This window comes from Protopterus annectens, chromosome 11.part0, assembly GCF_019279795.1.
Source record: "Protopterus annectens isolate FY-2018-M chromosome 11.part0, PAN1.0, whole genome shotgun sequence".
Lineage (NCBI taxonomy): Eukaryota > Metazoa > Chordata > Ceratodontiformes > Protopteridae > Protopterus > Protopterus annectens.
This window is the reverse complement of record NC_056745.1, coordinates 59,882,915-59,904,541: the sequence shown is the minus strand read 5'-3', so window position 1 is coordinate 59,904,541 and position 21,627 is coordinate 59,882,915. Positions and strand designations below refer to the sequence as shown.

Here is a 21,627-nt window from a genome sequence, read left to right as displayed (position 1 = left end):
AAAATTATCAGTTCTCGGTTTTACAAAAATAAATAAATAAATATGTCAAGAAGTGAAAATATCTAATCCTGAAAAAAAATATCAGTTTTCAGTTTTACTAAAATAAATAAATGAATAAATAAATAAATAAAGTGGCAAGAAGTGAAGATATCTAACAGGACTTGAAGGACATGACTGTAAACATCATTAATAATAATATGATGGAAGCACAGACACTTACAAATTTGCTTTACCTTTGCAAAGCCTTAAACAGAATTAGACATTTTTACCTAAAGAAGGTAACTAAACATTTAACATTTCTCCTGTGTTTTTATATCGGTAAAATCAACTAGTAGAATGTGTTGGACAGTTTTAAATTGTATTCTTAATGCTTAGCAAATGGCGGTGACTCAAGGTGTAGATATAACAGGTTTTATACTTCATTCCTTGACTGTCGCACCCACACTTAAAAATCATAAAACGAAATGAGTATTAACAAGACTGATTCATGTACCTTGTAAAAAAGACCAATGAAACAAATACAAACTTAAAAAATCAGAAATGACATATATTCTGATAATGTTGCCATAGATGTTGTTCTCACATTAGTGCCAGAAAAGATAAATCATTGAATTGTTGAATCCTTATTACTTACACCCAAAGCTAAGAGTGGCTGCCTTGCTGTAGATGGTCCCGTATTTATTTGTAGCATAGCATATATACTTCCCGGAATCCTTCCATCTGTCTGGCGTGTGAATCACTAGATTGCCTCCTGCCATGATGTACCGTTCATCCGTCATATCAATGTTTCCATCATTGTGGGTCCACCTGTGGAAAGAATTTGGCATTTTAATGTAAAGAAATATAGACAGTCAGTGCATTAGACAGAAATAAAAGAGAAGGGACTGCTGAATTAGAGATAATGAAGTTACCTTTTCCATGTTAACATATCATTTACAGATGCACTTTGTCATAATAAAATAAATGCTGCAAAAACACTACTGTCATGTGTGCATGCACGTAAACACACACACACACACACACACACACACACACACACACACACACACACACACACACACACACACACAGTAAGTCCAAAGAATACTGGTGATGCTGAGATGTATAGAATCAGGTTTATTGCATTCATTCAGTCAAGACAAAAATAACAGCATCTTTTTGCTTCCCAGTTTAAAAAATGAAATTAAATAAAACAATGGTATGTATGGCTGATTAGTCACACAATTAAATAAAACAATGGTATGTATGGCTGATTAGTCCCACAATTAAATAAAACAATGGTATGTATGGCTGATTAGTCCCACAATTAAATAAAACAATGGTATGTATGGCTGATTAGTCCCACAATTAAATAAAACAATGGTATGTATGGCTGATTAGTCCCACAATTAAATAAAACAATGGTATGTATGGCTGATTAGTCTCACAATTAAATAAAACAATGGTATGTATGGCTGATTAGTCCCACAATTAAATAAAACAATGGTATGTATGGCTGATTAGTCCCACAATTAAATAAAACAAGCAAATCCCTTTGGCTAACAGTTCCACAAAACTGTACCTTTGTGGTATTTTACCACAGTTCACACAGCTCCTCCAGGAAATAAGTTGTAAGATGCTCAGGCTGTAGGACTCACACTGGCCTCATGTCCAGCTCTCTGTCACAGGTACCCCACTTGGTATACTGCACAACCTAGCCCTTACTGGGCCGACATACCCCATGTTTCATGGATATCCATTCCAGATGACAAATTAACATCCTGAATGCCTAGTGACTAGGAACTCCCTTTTACAGCCTGGTAATCATTCAATCCTAGAGCACCTTGTTATTCCAGTTAACACCCACAGTTCCTTATGGTGTCCATGCCTTTCTTCATAGCTCATTCCTTAAGTGACTTACCAGCTAATAACAGGCAGAATTATAAAGGGCAGGGAGTAATTAATAAAAGGACACTAAGACTGTTAATCTAGGATGTGCTACAGTAGAGAAATCAATTAGTTTGCCACTTATTATTCACATTTTCATATTTATTTTCATATTTTCATAACTGAGAGATGTGCATGCTGTCGAGGACAACAGTGTTAAATGCCAGGAAGGGAGACAGGAAAAATCAATATCAGTGTTCCTTTATATCACACCGTATTGCAGATGTCACTAGTTGGTTGTTACTAATTATGAAAATAAGCAATAATTTTACATGTACTTAATATTATCACTTCAAAACTGAATCACTTATAACGATACTGTTGAAGAAAACTGTCATTGATATTTGTACTATATACTGCACATCTTGAGAGATACTTTAGCAGTAAATCATGACTGGGTGTGGGTATCGTAGCATTTATTTATAGTATGGTTTGATCGTGTGGTTTTTCTGTGTCCAACAAAGGCAAAACCAAAGGATTCCATATTGAAAGTAGCCTTCAGGGATGAGAAAGTTTTCTCTTTGTTTTCTTCCATCAGAAGGATCTGCTAGTAACATTTCATTTGATCCAGGCTGATCAGGTAATGTAGGATTTCCTAGCTGTTCCATCAAGTCCATCTATAATGAGCACAGGATAACTATTGAAATTAAAGATGGCATTAAGTTTTCTCTAGACATTAGAGAAACAAATGGTTCTGCCTATTTCAGGAACCAAAAACGCTCCCATTCAATGGTGGGACTCATCATGTTCCACTAGACTGAGCATCTTCTTTAACTCTTCTTGAAATTTCTTCCTCTAGGATTAAGAGATTCTGTAAGGTTTTCACTAGGTAGGTTTCAATGTCTTGTTTGATTATGGTGGTCTTAAAAGCCAGTTCTGAGAAAATATCCTTGTTCTATAAGAGGAACTCCTGTACTTCATTGTTCTGGGGTTTGGACAGTGTATTGTACACCAGGACTTATGGTATAGTCTAGGATTACCAATATACAGTGATGTCCACTACAGGTCATAATTAAAGGCCCAATTATAACGTTAGCAATTTTCTCAAAAGGCAACTTATAACTGTTATAACCTTGGAGATGACGGAGTTTTAAACCTTAGGTTTGGAGCTGATTTCTGACCGAGGGCATTGTGCACCAAATTTTCAATTTATTTTATTTTGCCTTTTCAATAAAATATGACTAATATTGTGGCCATGTTTTATTTTTCCACATCTAAGTGTTTCAGCAGTACATGAAAAGATGCCAAGCTCATGAGTAAATTCCTGAAGGGTACAGGCACTGACAGTTCACATATTTCATTTTATTTATTTATTTAACATTTGTTTACTGGAAAAGTGCAACTTGGAATGATGCCCATTTTCAGCAAAGGCCTGGGGAGAAATGCTGCAGATGCATGTCTTTGTAATGTGGGAGGAAACAGCAGCACCTGGAGAAAACCCACACAAATGCAGGGAGGGCATGCAGACTCCACACTGAAGGCACTCCAGGTGAGAATCAAACCAGATAATCTCATGTTGTGAGGTGACAGTGCTACCGCTGCACCATTGCATCATTCATCTTCCTTTTCCCTAGGTATTCTATATAGCAAGTCGTTCTGTAATTCATTGTAGGATAGGAAGTATGGATATTTGTGATAGTTTCTTCTCCCACCTCTGGTTAAATTCTCTATGACTCTACTGAAGTGTCATCATCCCTTTTAAAGTTTAGCCGACTCACCTCAATATTAGCAAGAAGGGGGGGGGTCCCTTCTCAAAAAGATTCTTATGAAGCAGAGGGTTCTGATGCTTCTTCTGCTAGCACAGGGCAGGTGTTTCAGTGTTCCACTCTTCAGGAAGGTAGTTAATCTCAATATTCACCACAACAACCAATTACTTTCTTCCCTTTAAAATTCTCAGCAGATATTTTTTCTGTAACCTCATGCTGCCTTTTTTCTGCAGTATGTGTTGCCTCTACCCTACTTTTCCCTTTCTCCTGAAGTTTCTCTTTTCAAAGTTCTGTAGTGGGACTCTGTCAGATTTTAAATAGCACATAGTGGAATATCTTTTCCAAAAGTTTTTATTGTTATTTCAAGTTGCTCTTCTATTCTCAGTCTGAGTTTAATCTCTGCTGGTAGTAGCTCCCTAGTTTCAAGAGGGTTGCTAGGTTTTCCTCCATTTGTATACTCATTTATATCTTGGTTCTTCTGGGACTGTTAGTATTTCTAGGCTCTTTCTGAACCAAAGCTTACTAATTTTATAGGTGATTCTTTATCCTGCGTGTGAGGGGGTGACAATGACGTGGTGATAAGTTGCTCTTCCTGATAACTCAGCACTTTAAATTGAGGGTCTGATTTATCAAAAGTGCTATCTACTTCCCATTTTTTCCACATATCTCGAAAATGAGGTAACATTTTCATAATTATGATGCCATGCGTTAGGTACAGTAACACTGTTACAGGGTACAGTACCTTTCCCAATTCAGTTTGGATTTCCATGTGGGGAACTGATATTATTTTTTTTCTTTTGTCCCCATGTAAGCACACTACATATATACGTATAGTATAGTATAGGATGGGATGGGATGGTATAGGATGGGATGGTATAGTATAGGATGGGATGGGATGGGATGGTATAACATAGGATGGGATGGGATGGTATAGTATAGTATAGTATAGGATGGGATGGGATGGGATGGTATAGTATAGTATAGGATGGGATGGTATGGTATAGTATAGTATAGTATAGTATAGTATAGTATAGGATGGGATGGGATAGTATAGTATAGTATAGGATGGGATGGGATGGGATGGTATAGTATAGTATAGGATGGGATGGGATGGTATAGTATAGTATAGTATAGTATAGGATGAGATGGTATGGTATGGTATAGTATAGTATAGTATAGTATAGTATAGTATAGTATAGTATAGTATAGTATAGTATAGTATGGGATGGGATGGGATGGGATGGGATGGGATAGTATAGTATAGGATGGGATGGGATGGTATAGTATAGTATAGTATAGTATAGTATAGTATAGTATAGTATAGTATGGGATGGTATAGTATAGTATAGTATAGTATAGTATAGTATAGTATAGTATAGTATAGTATAGTATGGGATGGGATGGGATGGTATAGTATAGTATAGTATAGTATGGGATGGGATGGTATAGTATAGTATAGTATAGGATGGGATGGGATGGTATAGTATAGTATAGTATGGGATGGGATGGTATAGTATAGTATAGTATATTATGGGATGGGATGGGATAGTATAGTATAGTATAGTAGGATGGGATGGGATGGTATAGTATAGTATAATATAGTATAGGATGGGATGGGATGGTATAGTATAGTATAGTATAGGATGGGACGGAATGGTATAGTATAGTACATTATGGGATGGGATGGTATAGTATAGTATAGGATGGGATAGGATGGGATAGTATAGTATAGTATAGTATAGTATAGTATAGGATGGGATGGGATGGTATAGTATAGTATAGTATAGTATATGATGGGATGGGATGGTATAGTATAGTATAGTATAGTATAGTATAGGACGGGATGGGATGGTATAGTATAGTATAGTATGGTAGGGTGTGGTATGGCATGATATGGTATGGTATGGGGCTTTATGGTGACTTGCAAGTGGATGAACTCCAGGGGATCATCTTGTTTACCAACCTGGAGGTATATTTGGATCTACTGTAGATCAAGACACCTCCATCTTTAAACCCCTCTCTGTGCTGCTATTGGTTTAATGGTGTAAAAGGCACGGAAGCCTTGCACTGCATGAGTATTTCCTGCATATTTAAACTAAGGGTTGATAACAGCACAGACGTCTATATTCTCCAAAGTGAGGAGAGCTTGTAGGGTGTGGAGTACATTTTGGGCTCCTAGCATTCAGCAGTGACACCTTTAGGTTCCTTTGGATTTTATTTGCTATGTCTGTAGATATGACACTTTGGCATTGCCTACAAAAAGGCTCTAAGGGAGTGGATAAAGTTTTAGCCACTATCCAAAAGCCCAGGGGCACAGGTGCAGACTATGCTTGACAAATCAACATGGTCTGTTAACCATGCCATTCAACGCTGACAGATAATGAATCCTCCTTGAATGGCACCAGAAACTAAGCCAGTTGTTAAAATCAATAATTTTTTTGTTCATGCTGTGGCGTCATCCATGGAGAAGGTAGAATACTGCTCAATGCAAGCCATATACCTGTCTGTAACACTATTCAGAGATATCCATAACATCTTTTTTTATACATTTTGTACAGTCTATTGAGGTACACCTCGGGTCATTTACACCCATGTAGACCATGATAGAGTCTGTGATGCAGTGACCTGAGTGTGCGCATGATATTGTGGAGCCTGGCTCCAGATAAGCAGGTGACCATATTCTTCTCCCTGGCTAGCCTGGTGTTTGGGGCATCTGTGCTCCATGCAATGGAATCCCCCATGATAAAAACACAAAGTAACCTGTTTGCTTGACTTATGGGCTTTGATCATGTGAGGACCATTGGGTGTAAGCATATGTGCAGTGTTTGTTGTTGCTTTTGCTATGTTCTTTAGAGATTGTTGAAAACAGGTGTTGCTGTTTGTAGGTTAGAACATCTTTGAGATTTGGGAATGACTTTTTTAAGCATCTCAACATATGAAGGTCTATGTGTGTGCGGTGAGTAGTATGCATGTAGGATGTAGTGCATAACTACGTGTGTTCTTGACAACCTTATTTGCAAGTGAGACTTTTGCTTCCAAGGAAGTTGTGTATCTACATCTCTTGCATATTGTGTTAGTTTCTTTAAGGATTCGATGGTTGTCTGAGAACATGAGGTAATTGCTACATTGTCTCAGAATGCCTTAAAGGTTGTCAGTGAACATGAGATAATTGTTACATTGTCTCAGGATGTCCATATCTACCATGCGATACCCCTATCTACCAAGATGGCCACAGAGACATTTGGAAATTGCACATCCATGTCACCTGGATCTGTATTAGGGTGGTCTATTATGGTTTAAGGACTGGGTTTTACAGAGGCTTCCTAGGTAGTTTCTAGGGTTAACAGCAGATGTTAAATAGTGCTAGTGCATCTTGGGTTAAGGAACATCTCCCTATTGTAGCACTCTAAGTATGAGCATAGTGGTCCCACTGTCACTTACATTTTTAAGACAGCCATACCTCAACACACACAGGAAAACTGTCATCATTTTTAAAAAGAAAAAAAAACACAGCTCATCTAAAACCTCACAAAAGAAGTCTTTATAGTAAAAAGACATTTTTCACATCACATTTAATGAAGCACAATTTGGTGTCTGACTTGCAAGCTGACAAACAACTTGCATACCATGATGCAGGGGAATGTGGATACTGATTCATGGGCTCACATTTCAAAATTTAATTCAAGTTCTTATGCATGGCTATTACCTTTTTAAATGCCTAAAGAGAGAGATTTTTTATAGAAATGTGAGATTTAGCAGAACAGACAATTCCCACAAATGTGCAAAGAGTTCATGTTCAGTTTTTACAAAAACCAAAGCTTCCTCCTTTACAGTTTGAGAGACTTTTGTTGTTTCGTAGCATGTTTACATGTTTTAGATACAAACAATAATTGTCTAATGCAACAATTCAATAAAAATTATCTGAAAATCTCATAGGTTCCTAGGTAGGTACTAGGCTATCGGCCCAAGGGCCTAAGTAAGCCTAGCCAACAAAGTTCCCTGGCTTACTCCAACCCAAGAAAGTTAATTTCATGCGCCCCTGTCAAGCAGAGCCAAAGGAATTCTCAGGAAATGTGCAATTTGTCATGTTTTGTTTTTTCCAGGATGCAACAGATAGGGACTATCCTGCATAAAATGTGACTTGTAACCTTACCTTTATGCATTTCCTAGTTAAATCTATCTGCATTGTAATCTCTGAACAATTAAAAATTGCAGACACCTGCCACTGTAATTCAAAAATATTAATTTCCCAACCATTGCTGTCCTTCCTTTAATATTTTAAAAAGGTGATAATTGTTTGACTGTTATCTAACCAAAAGTCTAAGATGAAAACATGGATGGTGGTGATAGTGATAAAAGTTTAACTTTTAGTGGTGGATTGAACACAGATTTGCTGCAAGGGTGAATTGTAGGGTTGAAATGCTTGAGTTTTTCTCTGACTCACATTTTGATACCTCAAGATCAAAGCTAGAAATCTGGCAGATCTTGGTGACTGTATCCGTATATATAGCTGGATTTTGGTAATCTGTGGCATCTCTACAATTTCATTCCTCAGCATTCTGCTCATTCACTTTCACTAAACCTATCTAAGTGGTGTGCTACTCCAAAATAAAATATAAAGAGACATTTTAGCTATTACCTGCCAACATCAGCTTATATTTCCATTCTAGCAGTCTTCATTTTTGTGGAGACTTGTCACTTGAATAATCCTTACTGTCAGGTTAATCATTCTGATAGAACTATATCCTAGATTAAAACTGTCAGTTGCACTGTGTCCATTTTTAAACACAAAAGATCAAGAGTAATGTGAATTAAACATTTTCCTGATGTAACTCAAGTAACTCAACTCAAGTTCATCAACAGATCTACTTTGCAAATATACAAATTTGCTTGCTGTGTGTTTTCTTGTAACATCCCTTTTCTGGACACTGAGCGAAATAGCCAACATGCAGACAAACTAAAAATCCTCTTTTAGTGTGACAGTAAAATATTAAATAAACTGCACTAGAATGTGCAACTATTATGGACTGAATAAACTGACCTACTGTCTATAATGACTGGCCAATGGTGTGAGCAGGGGTTACAAAGTAGTTATCATCTAAGAACTACAGTTGTTGTTTGTCTTTTTGGCTTTTCCCGGTTAGGGGTCACCACAGCAGAACTCTGGTCCACTAATGATTGGCAGTAGATGTTTTATGGTGCCGAGTTGCCAGCCTGATGCCCAATCTTCAGCAAAAACACACCCATTCACGCATGTCTTTCGGAGGCCACTCGACCGCGGGGAGGACATGCAGACTCCACACAGAAGGCACTCCAGCTGTGAATCGAACAGGAGAACCTCTTGCTGTGAGGCAACAATGCTACCACTGTCTAAGAACTAGAGTATGAAATTAAAAACAATGGGAAATGGAAAGCATTTAGCTGTAAGAATGTACATGGTGTAGAACAGAAATGTGGTCGACAGGCAAGAAGGTAAGTTATTGTTAACACAAAAGCATGTCTGTGAGTGTGTGTGTGTGTGCGTGTGCGTGTGTGTGTGTGTGTGTGTGTGTGTGTGTGTGTGTGTGTGTGTGTGTGTGTGTGTGTGTGTGTGTGTGTGTGTGTGTCGCTCGCACATGTGGGGGGGTGTATGTGTGTAACTTTTACTCGCCTAATTGTTAGAGTGTAACAATTCTCCTCTCCTGACTCTAATCTAACTCTTATTAATACCGACACTGCTGTACCTCAGCTGCTCTATTGAGCAATGCTCTACCTAAATCTCTTTTCTCTACCCTTACTACTATACTTCCCACCCCCCCTTCTCACAACCACATTATTTTATGCTCTTTACTGTCTTCACTCTCCTAAACTTTACTTCTCATTCCGCTACCTCTACTCCTCTATTTAATACCTCTTCCTCTCTACCAACTTGGTTTACTCATTTAAGTTATTTTAAATGTTTTTTCCTTCTGATGAGCTATTGTAAATCTACACAGTTTTTAACTACAGGTTTCTACCTCTTGTAATTTTAAGCTATTGTCTTTGCAGAATTTATATGAATTGTTAATTTTAATTATTGCATGAATATTTGTTGCTTTGTACTCACTTCATATATATGGCATGAATGTATATAGTTATGTATCCAAATTCACATTACTGCTATGTTAACTCTATCATTTGTTCTTTGCGTGGAGCTTTTCTCCTCAGGTTTCCAGTGAAAATGGGGCACCAACACAGTGGACAAACCCAGTTAACAAAAGATAGATAAAATAAATAAATAAATTTTGCAAGTATGGCCTGGGTGAATATGATCACATAAGAAATGAACAAAACGTTTACAAATACAAGGATATGCTACAAATCATACACATTTACAGATACAAAAATATGCTACAATGTTTAGTTCATGAAGCAGTCAACAGTATCAAAATGTGGATGGAAAATGGAATTATGCTTAGCAGAGCTTTGTGGATACAATGCAGCCATAATGACTGAGATGGCTTATGCTACCGGGACAGCAGCATATCATTATATAGAGAGGTATGAAGACATTAGAAGAGGCAAGTGAGAATGATTGCAGGAAAGGATACCATGGAGAGAAGACAGAAAAATGGGGAGGCATGCAGAAGGAGCAGAAGTAGAAAGGATGGAGGTGTGAGAGGTGCAAAGAGAAGAGGGAAGTGGGGTAAATGGGACGCAGTAAGAAAGGAGATGACAAGATGAGATAAGAAAGGCTGAAATATGGATAGAGGGATATTTCCATTACATATATTCATTATTTATATTATATAATGAAATAAACACGGAGTTAAATATATATACATACATACACACATACATACACCATACCTGTAGGCTGGGGGAGGGGTTCCCCTAGCTCTGCAGTTCATAGACACTTTTTCTTCTGTAGATTCAACAGGATATATTGTATCAATTGGCTGTTCTTCAAAGACTGGCCCCCCAAATCCTCCTCCATCTTCTGAAAATAAACAAATCATAAGTAGCAATTATTAAGCCTTAATATAGTTACATTCTATAAATAAGTACATCATGCAAAATGATTAACACTGTTACATTGTATAAATAAATACATCATGCAAAATGATTAACACTGTTACATTGTATAAATAAATACATCATGCAAAAAATGTCAGGTTTGTACATTAAAGAGCTTCAACAGTGACATGACTCAGTGACCTGTAAATACCACATGCTAAGTCTAGCATACAAAAAGGGTCTATATCACATAGTTTAAGTGTCAAAACTTCAACTATGTAAATATCGAACCCAAAAGTTCGAAAACTAAATACTTCACTCCCCACACCCCCCTACATAAATATACCAACTCTGAGATCACACACAGTGGAGGAAATAGCAAAGCCGTGGAACTGGCCCACCAAATTATTTCCCTGGGAAAGAATTTGATGTTCCGCGGCTTCGTTATTTTTAGTTTCGGCATTCAGACTTGTGATTGTTCAGACCTATGATATAGACTTTAAAAAAACACAAATCCTGACATTGTTATGGAATGCATATCTGCCACTTTAAGGAGGATATGTGAAATCAAGGATGGGGAGGTGGGGCATTGAAAGGTACTTTTTAGGTCAGATGCATTTTACTTGACTAAAATCTACAGTTTCCACCACTACACCCAAAGCAAATGAAGCTGCTAACTGAGAATATATTGACAAGAAGGAAAAAAATAGGGAATATGAGATTTGAAATTTGAAACTTTATGAGTGCTATCTATAAGGAACGCTAAAATGGGTGGAAAAAAGACACACATGATTTAACTATATCTTATTTTAAATATTTATAATTGACAGGCAGATAGAATGTAAGGCAAATCGCCAGAAAAAAAGAAAATCAGATAGATCTACAGATAGCTAGATTGATAGGCTGAATTGATATATAAGCAGACAGGCAGATGGGAAAATGATAAAAACATTTTTTACATGGTACTGAATCCATGTGCTTTACAGAGTATAGTGTACCATGCAAAATACACAGGATCACAGATTACTAGGCTATCGACCCAGAGGTAATTTTAAACCTAACTGTTTCATTCCAATGTAATACCATAGAAATGCTAGTCAATACCAAGACTGCATTTAGTGATGACTACCCATATCCAGTAGGGTTCTGGTTGCTATCCCCAGTAAGATTTTATGGTGTCCCATCCACTCGTCCAGATTCCTCTTGAACAGTGACATGACTTGGTAGCCTGTTACAAAGATGCAGCAGTCACTGGGAGATAAATTTGTCGCTCCAGCATGTCCTATTTAAGTGACAGGCCATGTTTAGGTCCATGGACCCATTTGATTTACAGATATGCAGTAAGATCATTTGGTCTGGGTCTTGAATTGCTCTGTACCCCAGGCATAATTCTCCCCTAAAAAGTCTAAATGATATGGGGTATAGTGACAGGGACTTTAGTCGGTCCATGTAAAGCACATGCTGGAGCCCCTTGATCTTCTTTGTTATTAACTTCTGAGTCTCTCTAATTGCTGCAGGTGCTTAGTACTGTACATTCTGAATGGGCTATTGTACTCAATTATGGGCCAGATAAGTGCAGAGTATAGGGGGGTTATAACTTCTTTTGTTATCAAGGCGATGCCTTTACTAATCAAGTGTGGTAAGTAGAAGGCTTTCCTTACTACAGTAGGTACATGGTGGTAGAAATTAAAGTCACAGTCAACCTATGATCCCAGGTCCCTTACCACTTTGTGGGTACTCAGGGTATTGTTGTTGATATGATAGTGTGAAGGGACACTGTTTGTGCCAAAGGGAATGATGATGCATTTCTTTGCATTCAGTTTGAGACTGTGACTAATACACCAGTCGTTGGCCTGCATGAGATCTTCCTGGAGTATACTGACATCTTTTTGGGGATTCAATGATTTGCACCTAGTTTGCAGTCCTGATAGCATATGGCTACAGTTAAAAATGTATTTTTAGGCCTAACACACTGAAAAATATATCTCAAAAAATGAAAAAGCTTTAGCTTTAAATCTCTACTCCATTTCTGTTTGATCTGTATGAGCCTGATGTAGTATTTTGGGTATTAAGTAGTTAACTTTAGCTTGTGCATAATGCTTCAAACCTCAGTGAAGTCCACATTCAGTTTTCACAATACTGCAGTCTCTGAAGAGGGCATCTGGAAGTTTCTCAGATATCAAACTATCCATACAGCTTTAGCAACCATGTTCTTGACATTTAGCTTACTTAAGTTCTTAAATAATTTAATAATTTAACATGTTTGGAGCTTTCAACTAAACACTTAATATCTTTTGTTTGGTAATAAGGCCTAGAAAAAAATAAACAAATAAATAAATAAAACAATCTTTCAGCACTCACATCACTCTGAGGTATGGATATGGAAATAAAAAGTGGTATGAAAATCCATTTCTGAGAGGAATACCCTGAAACATTTTTAAAACAAGAACACATTAACTCTGGGCTTTTTTCAAGTTGGCAGTGCTAAGAAGAGAAGCTTAATAAAATATTGCTTCCTAATACAAAGAAGAGCTCTGAGCAAATGGATGACTAAGATAGTGAAGATACTAACAAAAATATGAATTTAGTTATCATAGTACAAAGCTTTCTGAATCAGTGACCACATTTGTAGCACTGCTGAGATAATTAGCTCAGAATATTATTTTAGAAACACATTAGCATGTCTTCATAACAAAAACACAAGGCTTACATGAACAACAAATGTAGTTACAAGAGTGACATTTCCCAAATAATTCAGAATCCAGAGCTGCAAAAATCATTGAAAATAATTTTTGCAGGGGATCTTATCATAGGAAGCCACATTCCCTACACATCCGCTATTAATATATATTAAGGTTTATTATCACAATCTGAAGCCCACATGCCTGATACCCGTTATTCTGAAACCATAATATTGAAAGACCAAAATGCTGAAGATCACAATATCGAACTCCTGAACTTGAACCCGTGCAGGACCTATATTCGTTCTTGGGTTTGCAGCAGTAGGGGGATTCAGTATTCAAGATTTTTGGACATTGTGGTCTTCAGCATTTTGGACTTCAAATGATATAGTTTCAAGATTATGGGTTTCAAGCTTGTGTTCTTTAAGACTGTTCCATAAACTTATATTAACTCAAAGATCGCTATACCTTGGCGAGAAGAATTCTTTTTTTACTATACATTACAGAAATGTACATCGGCAAACACACAAGTGAGTGTCAACCTACAAATGTCTTGCACTTAAGCCTAGCACCCCAACATAGCAGATGTTGACAGACAGAAGTATGTCCATGTTTGATAATCCTTCACCAACAGGACATTCAAAATTTTTAAAGAGTTATTTAACAAAAGGGAATTAGTCGAGCTTCACATTAATATTTATCCACTTTAACTGCTGTAAGTGAAGTGTTTTGAGATGCAAGAATTGTAAAGAAAGGATGACCAATAAAACACACAGCATACAAAATAAATCATGAAGGCATACCAATAAAGTTATCAGAAAATAATCCGTCATTTGAAAAATCCTTATAAATTTTGCTTTATTATTATATGTGACAAATAAATATGTTAAAGATCTTCAAGTTAGACAACAGACAGAGGCATTTAACAGAGTGGAAAGATACAGTTCTAAACCTGTACTACGCAGCAATGCTAAGACAAGTCCTCTGATACACAATACTACAGTTCTCACTGAAAATTTAACAAAGACAAATGCTATGCTTTTGGTACAACTTGGTTTACAGCAAGAATATGAACAAATAGGAAAAAAATCTTTACAAAAAGCATATGTTAAAATGCTGAAAACAAGCTTAGTGTTCCTTGTTCATGTGTTCACGTTAAAATAGAAAGTGTAGAGTGCAAAGTAATATTTTTTTTTATATAGTGTACAGACCCTAAGTCAGCAAAAAGCTAACCCATTCCTGCTACAAATGAAGACAGAAAACAAGCTTAGGAATTCTGAGGTGGTTAATGAAAGGCTTGCAGGCACTGTAAATGAACAGACATTCAGGGCAGTAAGCAACTCCCTTTTGCAACTTACTGATCATATATGGAGAAGTTACAGAACAGAACATACAATGATGTGAGATGCTAATGTAAAAGATGTCTGTAAGGCATTAAAGGAATGGCGCTACCTTTGACAGTAAATGCACTCCCTAGGTTTGTTTTACTGGAAGCTAAAAAAAAAATTTACACTAAATATAAATAAAGTACATGGATCAATGACTACGTGTTGAGCTAAATATTTACTTTTTTGTACTTTCTAAACCGGGTGAGTCCCACAAAGTCAATAGCCTCTTTTCAGAGGAGACCTTAGATGGTATTCATATTAACTTGGGGAAATTTGGCCAGGGCATCGTGGATCTTCCTCTATTCCTTTGGATTAAGTGCCATGGGATCTTTTACATTCACCTGAGCTACCACCAACTCAGGCAGATAGGGCCTCAGTTCAACAGTTCATAGGGTTGACTACTGACTTGGCGAGACACAGCTGTTGAATCTATAGCACCAAATAAAAAATAATATTTTGATAGTGTTTTTGCAGGGCAGTTTCACCATTGTCCTCCTTTACTCTCACATTTCAATGTCCGTTGACGTAAGCACTGTGGAACCTGAGGGTAACAGGATATGTCCATTACCCATAGTTTGGTGTTCTTCCCGTTTTAACTTACACAGATACTGTCAGAAAAGCTAGAGATAATGGCAAACTAGTCTCCTCCGTATTTCTAGACTTGTCGAAAAAGTTTGATACAGTTTGTTACAGCAAACTTATACTTCAAATGCTCTCATTAGCTCTTTCTCAGTCCACTCTTCAATGGCTCACATGCTAACTGCTCAATAGGTATCAGTCAGTGAAATGGCCCTTCACCCTCTGTCCATACCTCCCAGTCACCACCAGTGTACCACAAGGCTCTGCCCTTGGTCCCCTCGTCTTTAACATTCTCACCAACACCATCCACACAACAAGCCTCCCTAATACAGTAATCAGGGGACTCCACACTCACTTGTACAATTAACAATATGGCACACCTCCAAAAAATTACTCAGGAACAGCAATTGACAACTCATGCTCAACCCAGAAAAAAAAAAAAAAAAAAAAAACTACAGCTTGTTGCCCCAAATCCCTTCCCCATGAAAATCAAAATTTAAAGTACTCTCTCTTGGCAATACATCTATTGAAGTCACTTCTAATAGAAAACTGTAAGGGCTGATAGTGGATGTCAATCCTAAATTTGAACTGCACATATAAAAATGCATTAGAAAAACTCATCAAAAACTAGGGATGCTATATAAAGGTAAATTTCTCACTGATGCAACTTAAACTACACTTGCCACTACAAATCTCCTCTCCACATTTTTTTATGGTGCTCCCATCCTCACTAACTTTCAGGCTTCACAAAAATCAAAACTTGAACAATGCTATAACAAAGCTGATAAATTTGCAGCAAATACCCCTTTCAGAACCCAGTGATGCACAGCACTATAAAGCCTAAATTGACTAGAAATACCCTATCAACTATCATATAAACAGCTTTTTACCACCAATAAAATTATCCAGAATCTATCTGCTTTTCTACACAACTATGTTCCTAGTTGGTCATTCCAATGCAACGACCAAAATCCCCTGTCTTTTCGCAAGCATATCAAATCTGCTGGGCATTATCTGTACTTGTACCATGTAACCCTCCCTCCCATCCATCTAACCATTCTCAAAGACTTCCTAGTCAAAAGCTGGCTCTGTTCTTGCTCAACATCAAGAAAAACGATATCCCTAAGTTTGACAAATACCTATCCCTGTCTTATATCACCTTACTTTCCTTTCTTCACTCACTCCCTTGCTTCAATCAATTTCTCTCTCCTGGCTGTCTTTCCAAATATACCAGAGGACTGCCTTTCTCTCACTTTGTATTGCAATTCCTGTTTGTGTTATCCTAAAGTACCTTCAATTTCTCTACATACTGTCTAAAATTTCTTTATTAAATCATTGCTGTATAACTTGCATCTATTCTTAAGCAATTTTTTTTATAATATGTCTAACTTGACATAATTATTTAAAGCATATTTATTTTTTGTATTATTTTTAAAGACTAAAATTATCATTCTTAAAATCTTTGCAATACTGTGGAGCTATTCTCCCTGGGCCTCCACTGAAAATGGGCTCCTACCCAGTTGGACTTTCCTGGGTAAACAAATGTCAATAAATAGTTTACACATCACTAACATGTTTGCTTATTTGGGAGTTGATGGCCTATGGCACCGCCTGTTGAGTTTGACTCCACTGATAGACCATGTCACAGAGAACTGCTTGAATAAAACTATAAATTACTGGCCCTCAGTGAAGTGGGTTCATACTCTCCAGGCCTCCACACGCAAGGGACTTTGTTCCTTTATCCGCTTTCTTAATTTAACATCTTCTGTGTTCACACAATCTTAGGAGAAGTTATATATTTTCAATGAAACTGTCAGCTGATGGATTGGGGCTGAGCAGGTCACATGTGTCCTACACTGATGCATGGATTGGGGCTGAGCAGGTCACATGTGTCCTCACTGATGCTTCTTAGAAAATTCCCGCTGTATTTTTTCTAGGCTTGCTCCCTTTATCTCAGTCAGTTATATGGGCAGCTCTGCTTTAATTCTTTCAAGTACATGCACAGTAAGACTGCCAACTAGTTTACAGCATGTATTTCTGAACAAAGCAATGGTGGCAGGTTGATAAGAAGATCCTAGTATAGGAGCATTAATTGAATACAGTGGGGTCAAATGCTCAAAGGCTGCTAAGGCAAGGGAAGTCAGTGATAGTGCTTCTCTGGTACATGCTTGAGGGAAATGTAGGTATGTAGGAACCTTGTTGGAAGACATCACTCATGCACGTACCCATCTTTTATCAAATCACTGTATGCACGGCATTCACTATAACCTCTTTAGGTAACAAAACCCTACACCATCTGATGGTCACTGATGATATCTCTTAGCCCTTTCACTGTCTAAACCATTAGACCCACTAAATGTCCAGCAGACTCACACCTCCATTAGTTCCATCAGTTTCCTGCCAGGACACTACGAAGGTAGAGCTTTGGAAAAAGTTTCAAGAAAAAGGATAGAGCAGATAATGGTGCAGTGCAAGAAAAATCATTTATGTATTTTTGAAGCTGGATTGCATGATCAAAACTGACTTCATCCTTCATACTCTATTAATTAACGCCTACTTAGCTAATTGTCTTTTTAAAGGGACAGCATATTTAAATATTACCTCTGAAAATTACAAAGGAAAAAAGTCAAATAAACTATATAATAGTGCAAGAATACTTCTACTGAAAGCAACATAAGTCACATGTGGTTGTACAGCAGTAAGAATAATCATTATTATAGAGTTAAAAAGCAAAGAAACATCAATGGCATAATATCTGAATGATAAAGATATCATATAAGTGACAAATGGTAACACACATGAAGTTAGAAAAGGTGAATGTGGACTACAAATACACTTTGTTTGGGTAAACATTACATTCCATGTTTATGGAAAATTACTTTTATACCCTTCTTCTTATGCTATTACACTGATAATTTGTTGCAGCATTTATCTGCTCAATGCCCAGTCATTTATAATTGATTCTTTCCAGTTTAACAGCAACTAGTGAAGAAGGGCACAACTTCATTGCAAGCCCTTATGCATTCAAACCACTCCGATTCCTTCCCATGGTCATGCAATGGATATGAAGCAGAGATACGTGAGCATGATATTTCCTTCTCATGCCTACCTTGTGAGTAAGTTGCCACCTGTGCACACTAATGAAGGCCCTATGATGTCAAGACTCCATTTGCACCATAGGTGCTGCGCACTCCAGAATACCTTATGTGAGGATGGTCTTTAAGTGTGAGCCTCTCCCGCTTCGCTATTTGCTGGATACCCTTATTTTTCTGTCAGTGGTGCAATGCAATTTTTTTTTATCTGAGTGCTCTCAAAGTGTATTTGCAAGACAAAAGGGCTATGCTGATCAATTGTTTTGGCTTTTTTTCTAGGTATTTAGTTGAAAATTAAGTTTATGTGTCCAGTCAGTTAGTACGAGGGGAGGCAGTATAATTTCTTGAATTTTCATTAGCTAATATAAGAATATAGTGCAGTTTATTATTAATATACTGCTCTTTAGTATTTATATAGTACTCTTTAGTATTTTCATAACTTCATATTTATATACTACCCTTTAGTATTTTCATGACTTCATCTTGTATCACTTAATTTTTCTACAATTACTTCATGATAATTTAGGGTTCCTATTAGAACTCCGAATGCTTGAAATGTTGAATGTCACATGGTCGACACCATATGATTGACATTTCAAGAGTTTGAAGGTTAAACGTAATGGCACCATTCGGTGCAGAATGGGAGAATTTCCCTTTTCTGCACTGAAGTGTGATCTCAGAGTTTGTATATTTAAGTAGGGGTTGTGGGGTGCGCAGCCCCCCACGTGGGGGATGCCTGCACCGTTAAGGTAAGTTTTTTATTATTTTTGTTTCATTATATATTCGAACTTTTGAACTTTGATCATATGTTGTTGAACATATGGTATTCAAAGTTTTGAAAGTTCGAGTATATAATATAGACCCATAATTCATAGTGTTAAGCAAAATAGTCATTCTGTTCAAGATTCTGGTCTTTACATTTAGTTGATATTAAATACTTATGCACTGTATGACTTCCCACCATTCTTAATGTGGATGAATAAGTCTCTACCAACCACTGAATTATTATTTTGTGAACTAGCTATGATCCCTTAAGTGTTACTAGTAAAAGAATTATAACAAATGTGCAGGGAGGTCAGGCAGCGCTGTGTGGAACTACACTGCGTATTTTCAATGCACCAATTTTCATTCGGGCCAACAATGAGAATCAAGTGCACGATGCAGGTATCTTGTGAACGAAAGCGTGCAATGAACACATAAATTCAATGAAGCACACACCTGTTCAGTGGTATAGACTATTTGTAGGCTTCTGAGCCCCCAAGCCCTTCTGTGTTGGAGGGAAGCCTTCTAGATTAGTTTTTTTTTTCTTATAACTAGCCAGTTTTTTAGTTTCAGCACTCAAATCTGTTTCTTTGATCTCAGCACTTGTTCAGAAAAAAAAAAAATTTCATCTGCTTTAACTGTACTTGTGTTTCTACCTACTTTTTTTTACTTTTGCATCATCTTAAAAGTACTCAGTTGTATTTATTACTGCTTGGTGTAACTCATTCTAAGCCTTTTGGTTTAAACCCTTAGGCTTCGGACCAGTTGTTTTGCACTGAGAGGGTTTGTGGTCTGCACTGTAGTGGCAGAACAGGTAGCTTACATCCTTCTAGGTTGGGAACTGCTGATTGAGGGCTCAGTGTCTGTTATTCTAAAAGTGTATTAATTCTGGTTTAAGCACTTGGGCTTTCAGGCCAGTTATTTTACATTAAGAGGGTTCGTGGTCTGCACTCTTGTGGGAGGAGAGGCTGCACTCTGCCCTTCTGAGCTGGGAATTTCTGGTTGAATGCTTATAGTGCATGCATATCTGAACTGCTTCTTACTGAAGTTGGTGCGCCTTGTTTGCTGTGGCATAGACTGGATTCAGGCCTGCTGGATCTAGCTTTGTTTGTGTAACTTGAGCACTAATCCAGGCATTCTATAAAGTATTCAATTGTATTTATTACTGCTTGGTAGTAACTTGATTAAAGTGTAGCTATCATTCTAAGTCTTTTGGATTAAGCACTTGGGCTTCAGACCAGTTGTTTTACATTAGGAAGGTTTGTGGCATGCACTGTGGTGGCAGGACAGGTAGCTTTCATCCTTCTAAGTTGGGAACTGCTGATTGAGAGCCCAGTGTCTGTTATTCTTAAAGTGTATTAGTTCTGGTTTAAGCACTTGGGCTTCAGGCCAGTTATTTTACATTAAGAAGGTTTGTGGTCTGCACTCTTGTGGGAGAAGAGGCTGGACTCTGCCCTTCTGAGCTGGGAATTTCTGGTTAAAGGTTTATAGTGCCTGAATATTTGAACTGTATCTTACTGAAATTGGTACACCTTGTTTGCTGTAGCATAGACTAGATCCAGGCCTGCTGAATCTAGCTTTGTTTATATGCTTGTTGTTTGTTTGCTTGTTATTTCCCTTGAACGCTAATTCCACCTAATACGCAGCTTCTCAGCACTTCTGTGGATCACTAGTGATATCTGCATTGCTTACTGTACTTATTTCCTTGTTTCACTTGAAAGAAAGTTACTGTTTGTCGCTTTTGCATTTAAGGTACCTGTAAAACATTGCACTTAAGTTACCTGGCACTTGCTCACTAAAGCAATTATATAAGTCAGCACTAAAAATTAAAAGCACTACACCCTCACTCCCCACTGGCCCTGGTTTTCAATTATTAAGGAATTCCCAATATTATTCTAGCATGTCCAAAGGTCAGTTGTCAATCTCCTCTCAGTCCAGCTGGTGAATCTGGGAATCTTGAGGCAATGTTACAACTGCCTCATGTACACAGACAATCCTCTCCTCCTCCCAACAAATTCCAACACATGTGAGAGATGCAACCATATAGCCAAACTGGAGGCTAAGCTCTCTCAACTCAGTACTGGCATAACCAGTCAGGAGGAGAAGGAAACCACACTCACTACAATTCCAGTCTCACATAGACCTACCACAACAGCAAACCAAACACATAATCACACAAAAACATACTTGAGGCTCTAAATAAAGATCTGCCAAGCAGCAGAGACCTCCAAAGCAGACACCCAAGCAGCCGCTACCCCAAAACAAAACACGTGCAACACATATTTCACAAAGCCAGTGTGCCAAACAGTCACAGCCCTTAAGACTAAACAACACACCTGATACACTTGTAATAGGTGACTCTATCGTCAGGCACACTGACGTCCCGCTCACCAGGCTGAACAAGGAGAGGGTCACAGTGAGCAGCCTGTCGGGCGCTAGGATCTGCCACATAACACAAGCACTCAGGTCACTCCAAGGCAAGTACAAATATGACTCAGTCATTGTCCATGCTGGTGTG

At 37.6% G+C, this 21,627-nt stretch overlaps 1 protein-coding gene across 2 annotated transcripts in view; it reads right to left on the bottom strand.

Moving 5' to 3' along the window:
• Window positions 1-21,627, bottom strand: part of CNTN1 (contactin 1) — a 1,190,489-nt gene that overhangs the window by 546,750 nt on the left and 622,112 nt on the right. For both annotated transcript variants that reach the window (XM_044087442.1, XM_044087443.1), the window contains 2 exons: window positions 10,461-10,590; window positions 635-807 (listed from right to left, as the gene is read on the bottom strand). In XM_044087442.1, coding sequence (XP_043943377.1) covers window positions 635-807; window positions 10,461-10,590 — 303 coding nt within the window. The remainder of the gene's footprint in view (window positions 1-634; window positions 808-10,460; window positions 10,591-21,627) is intronic.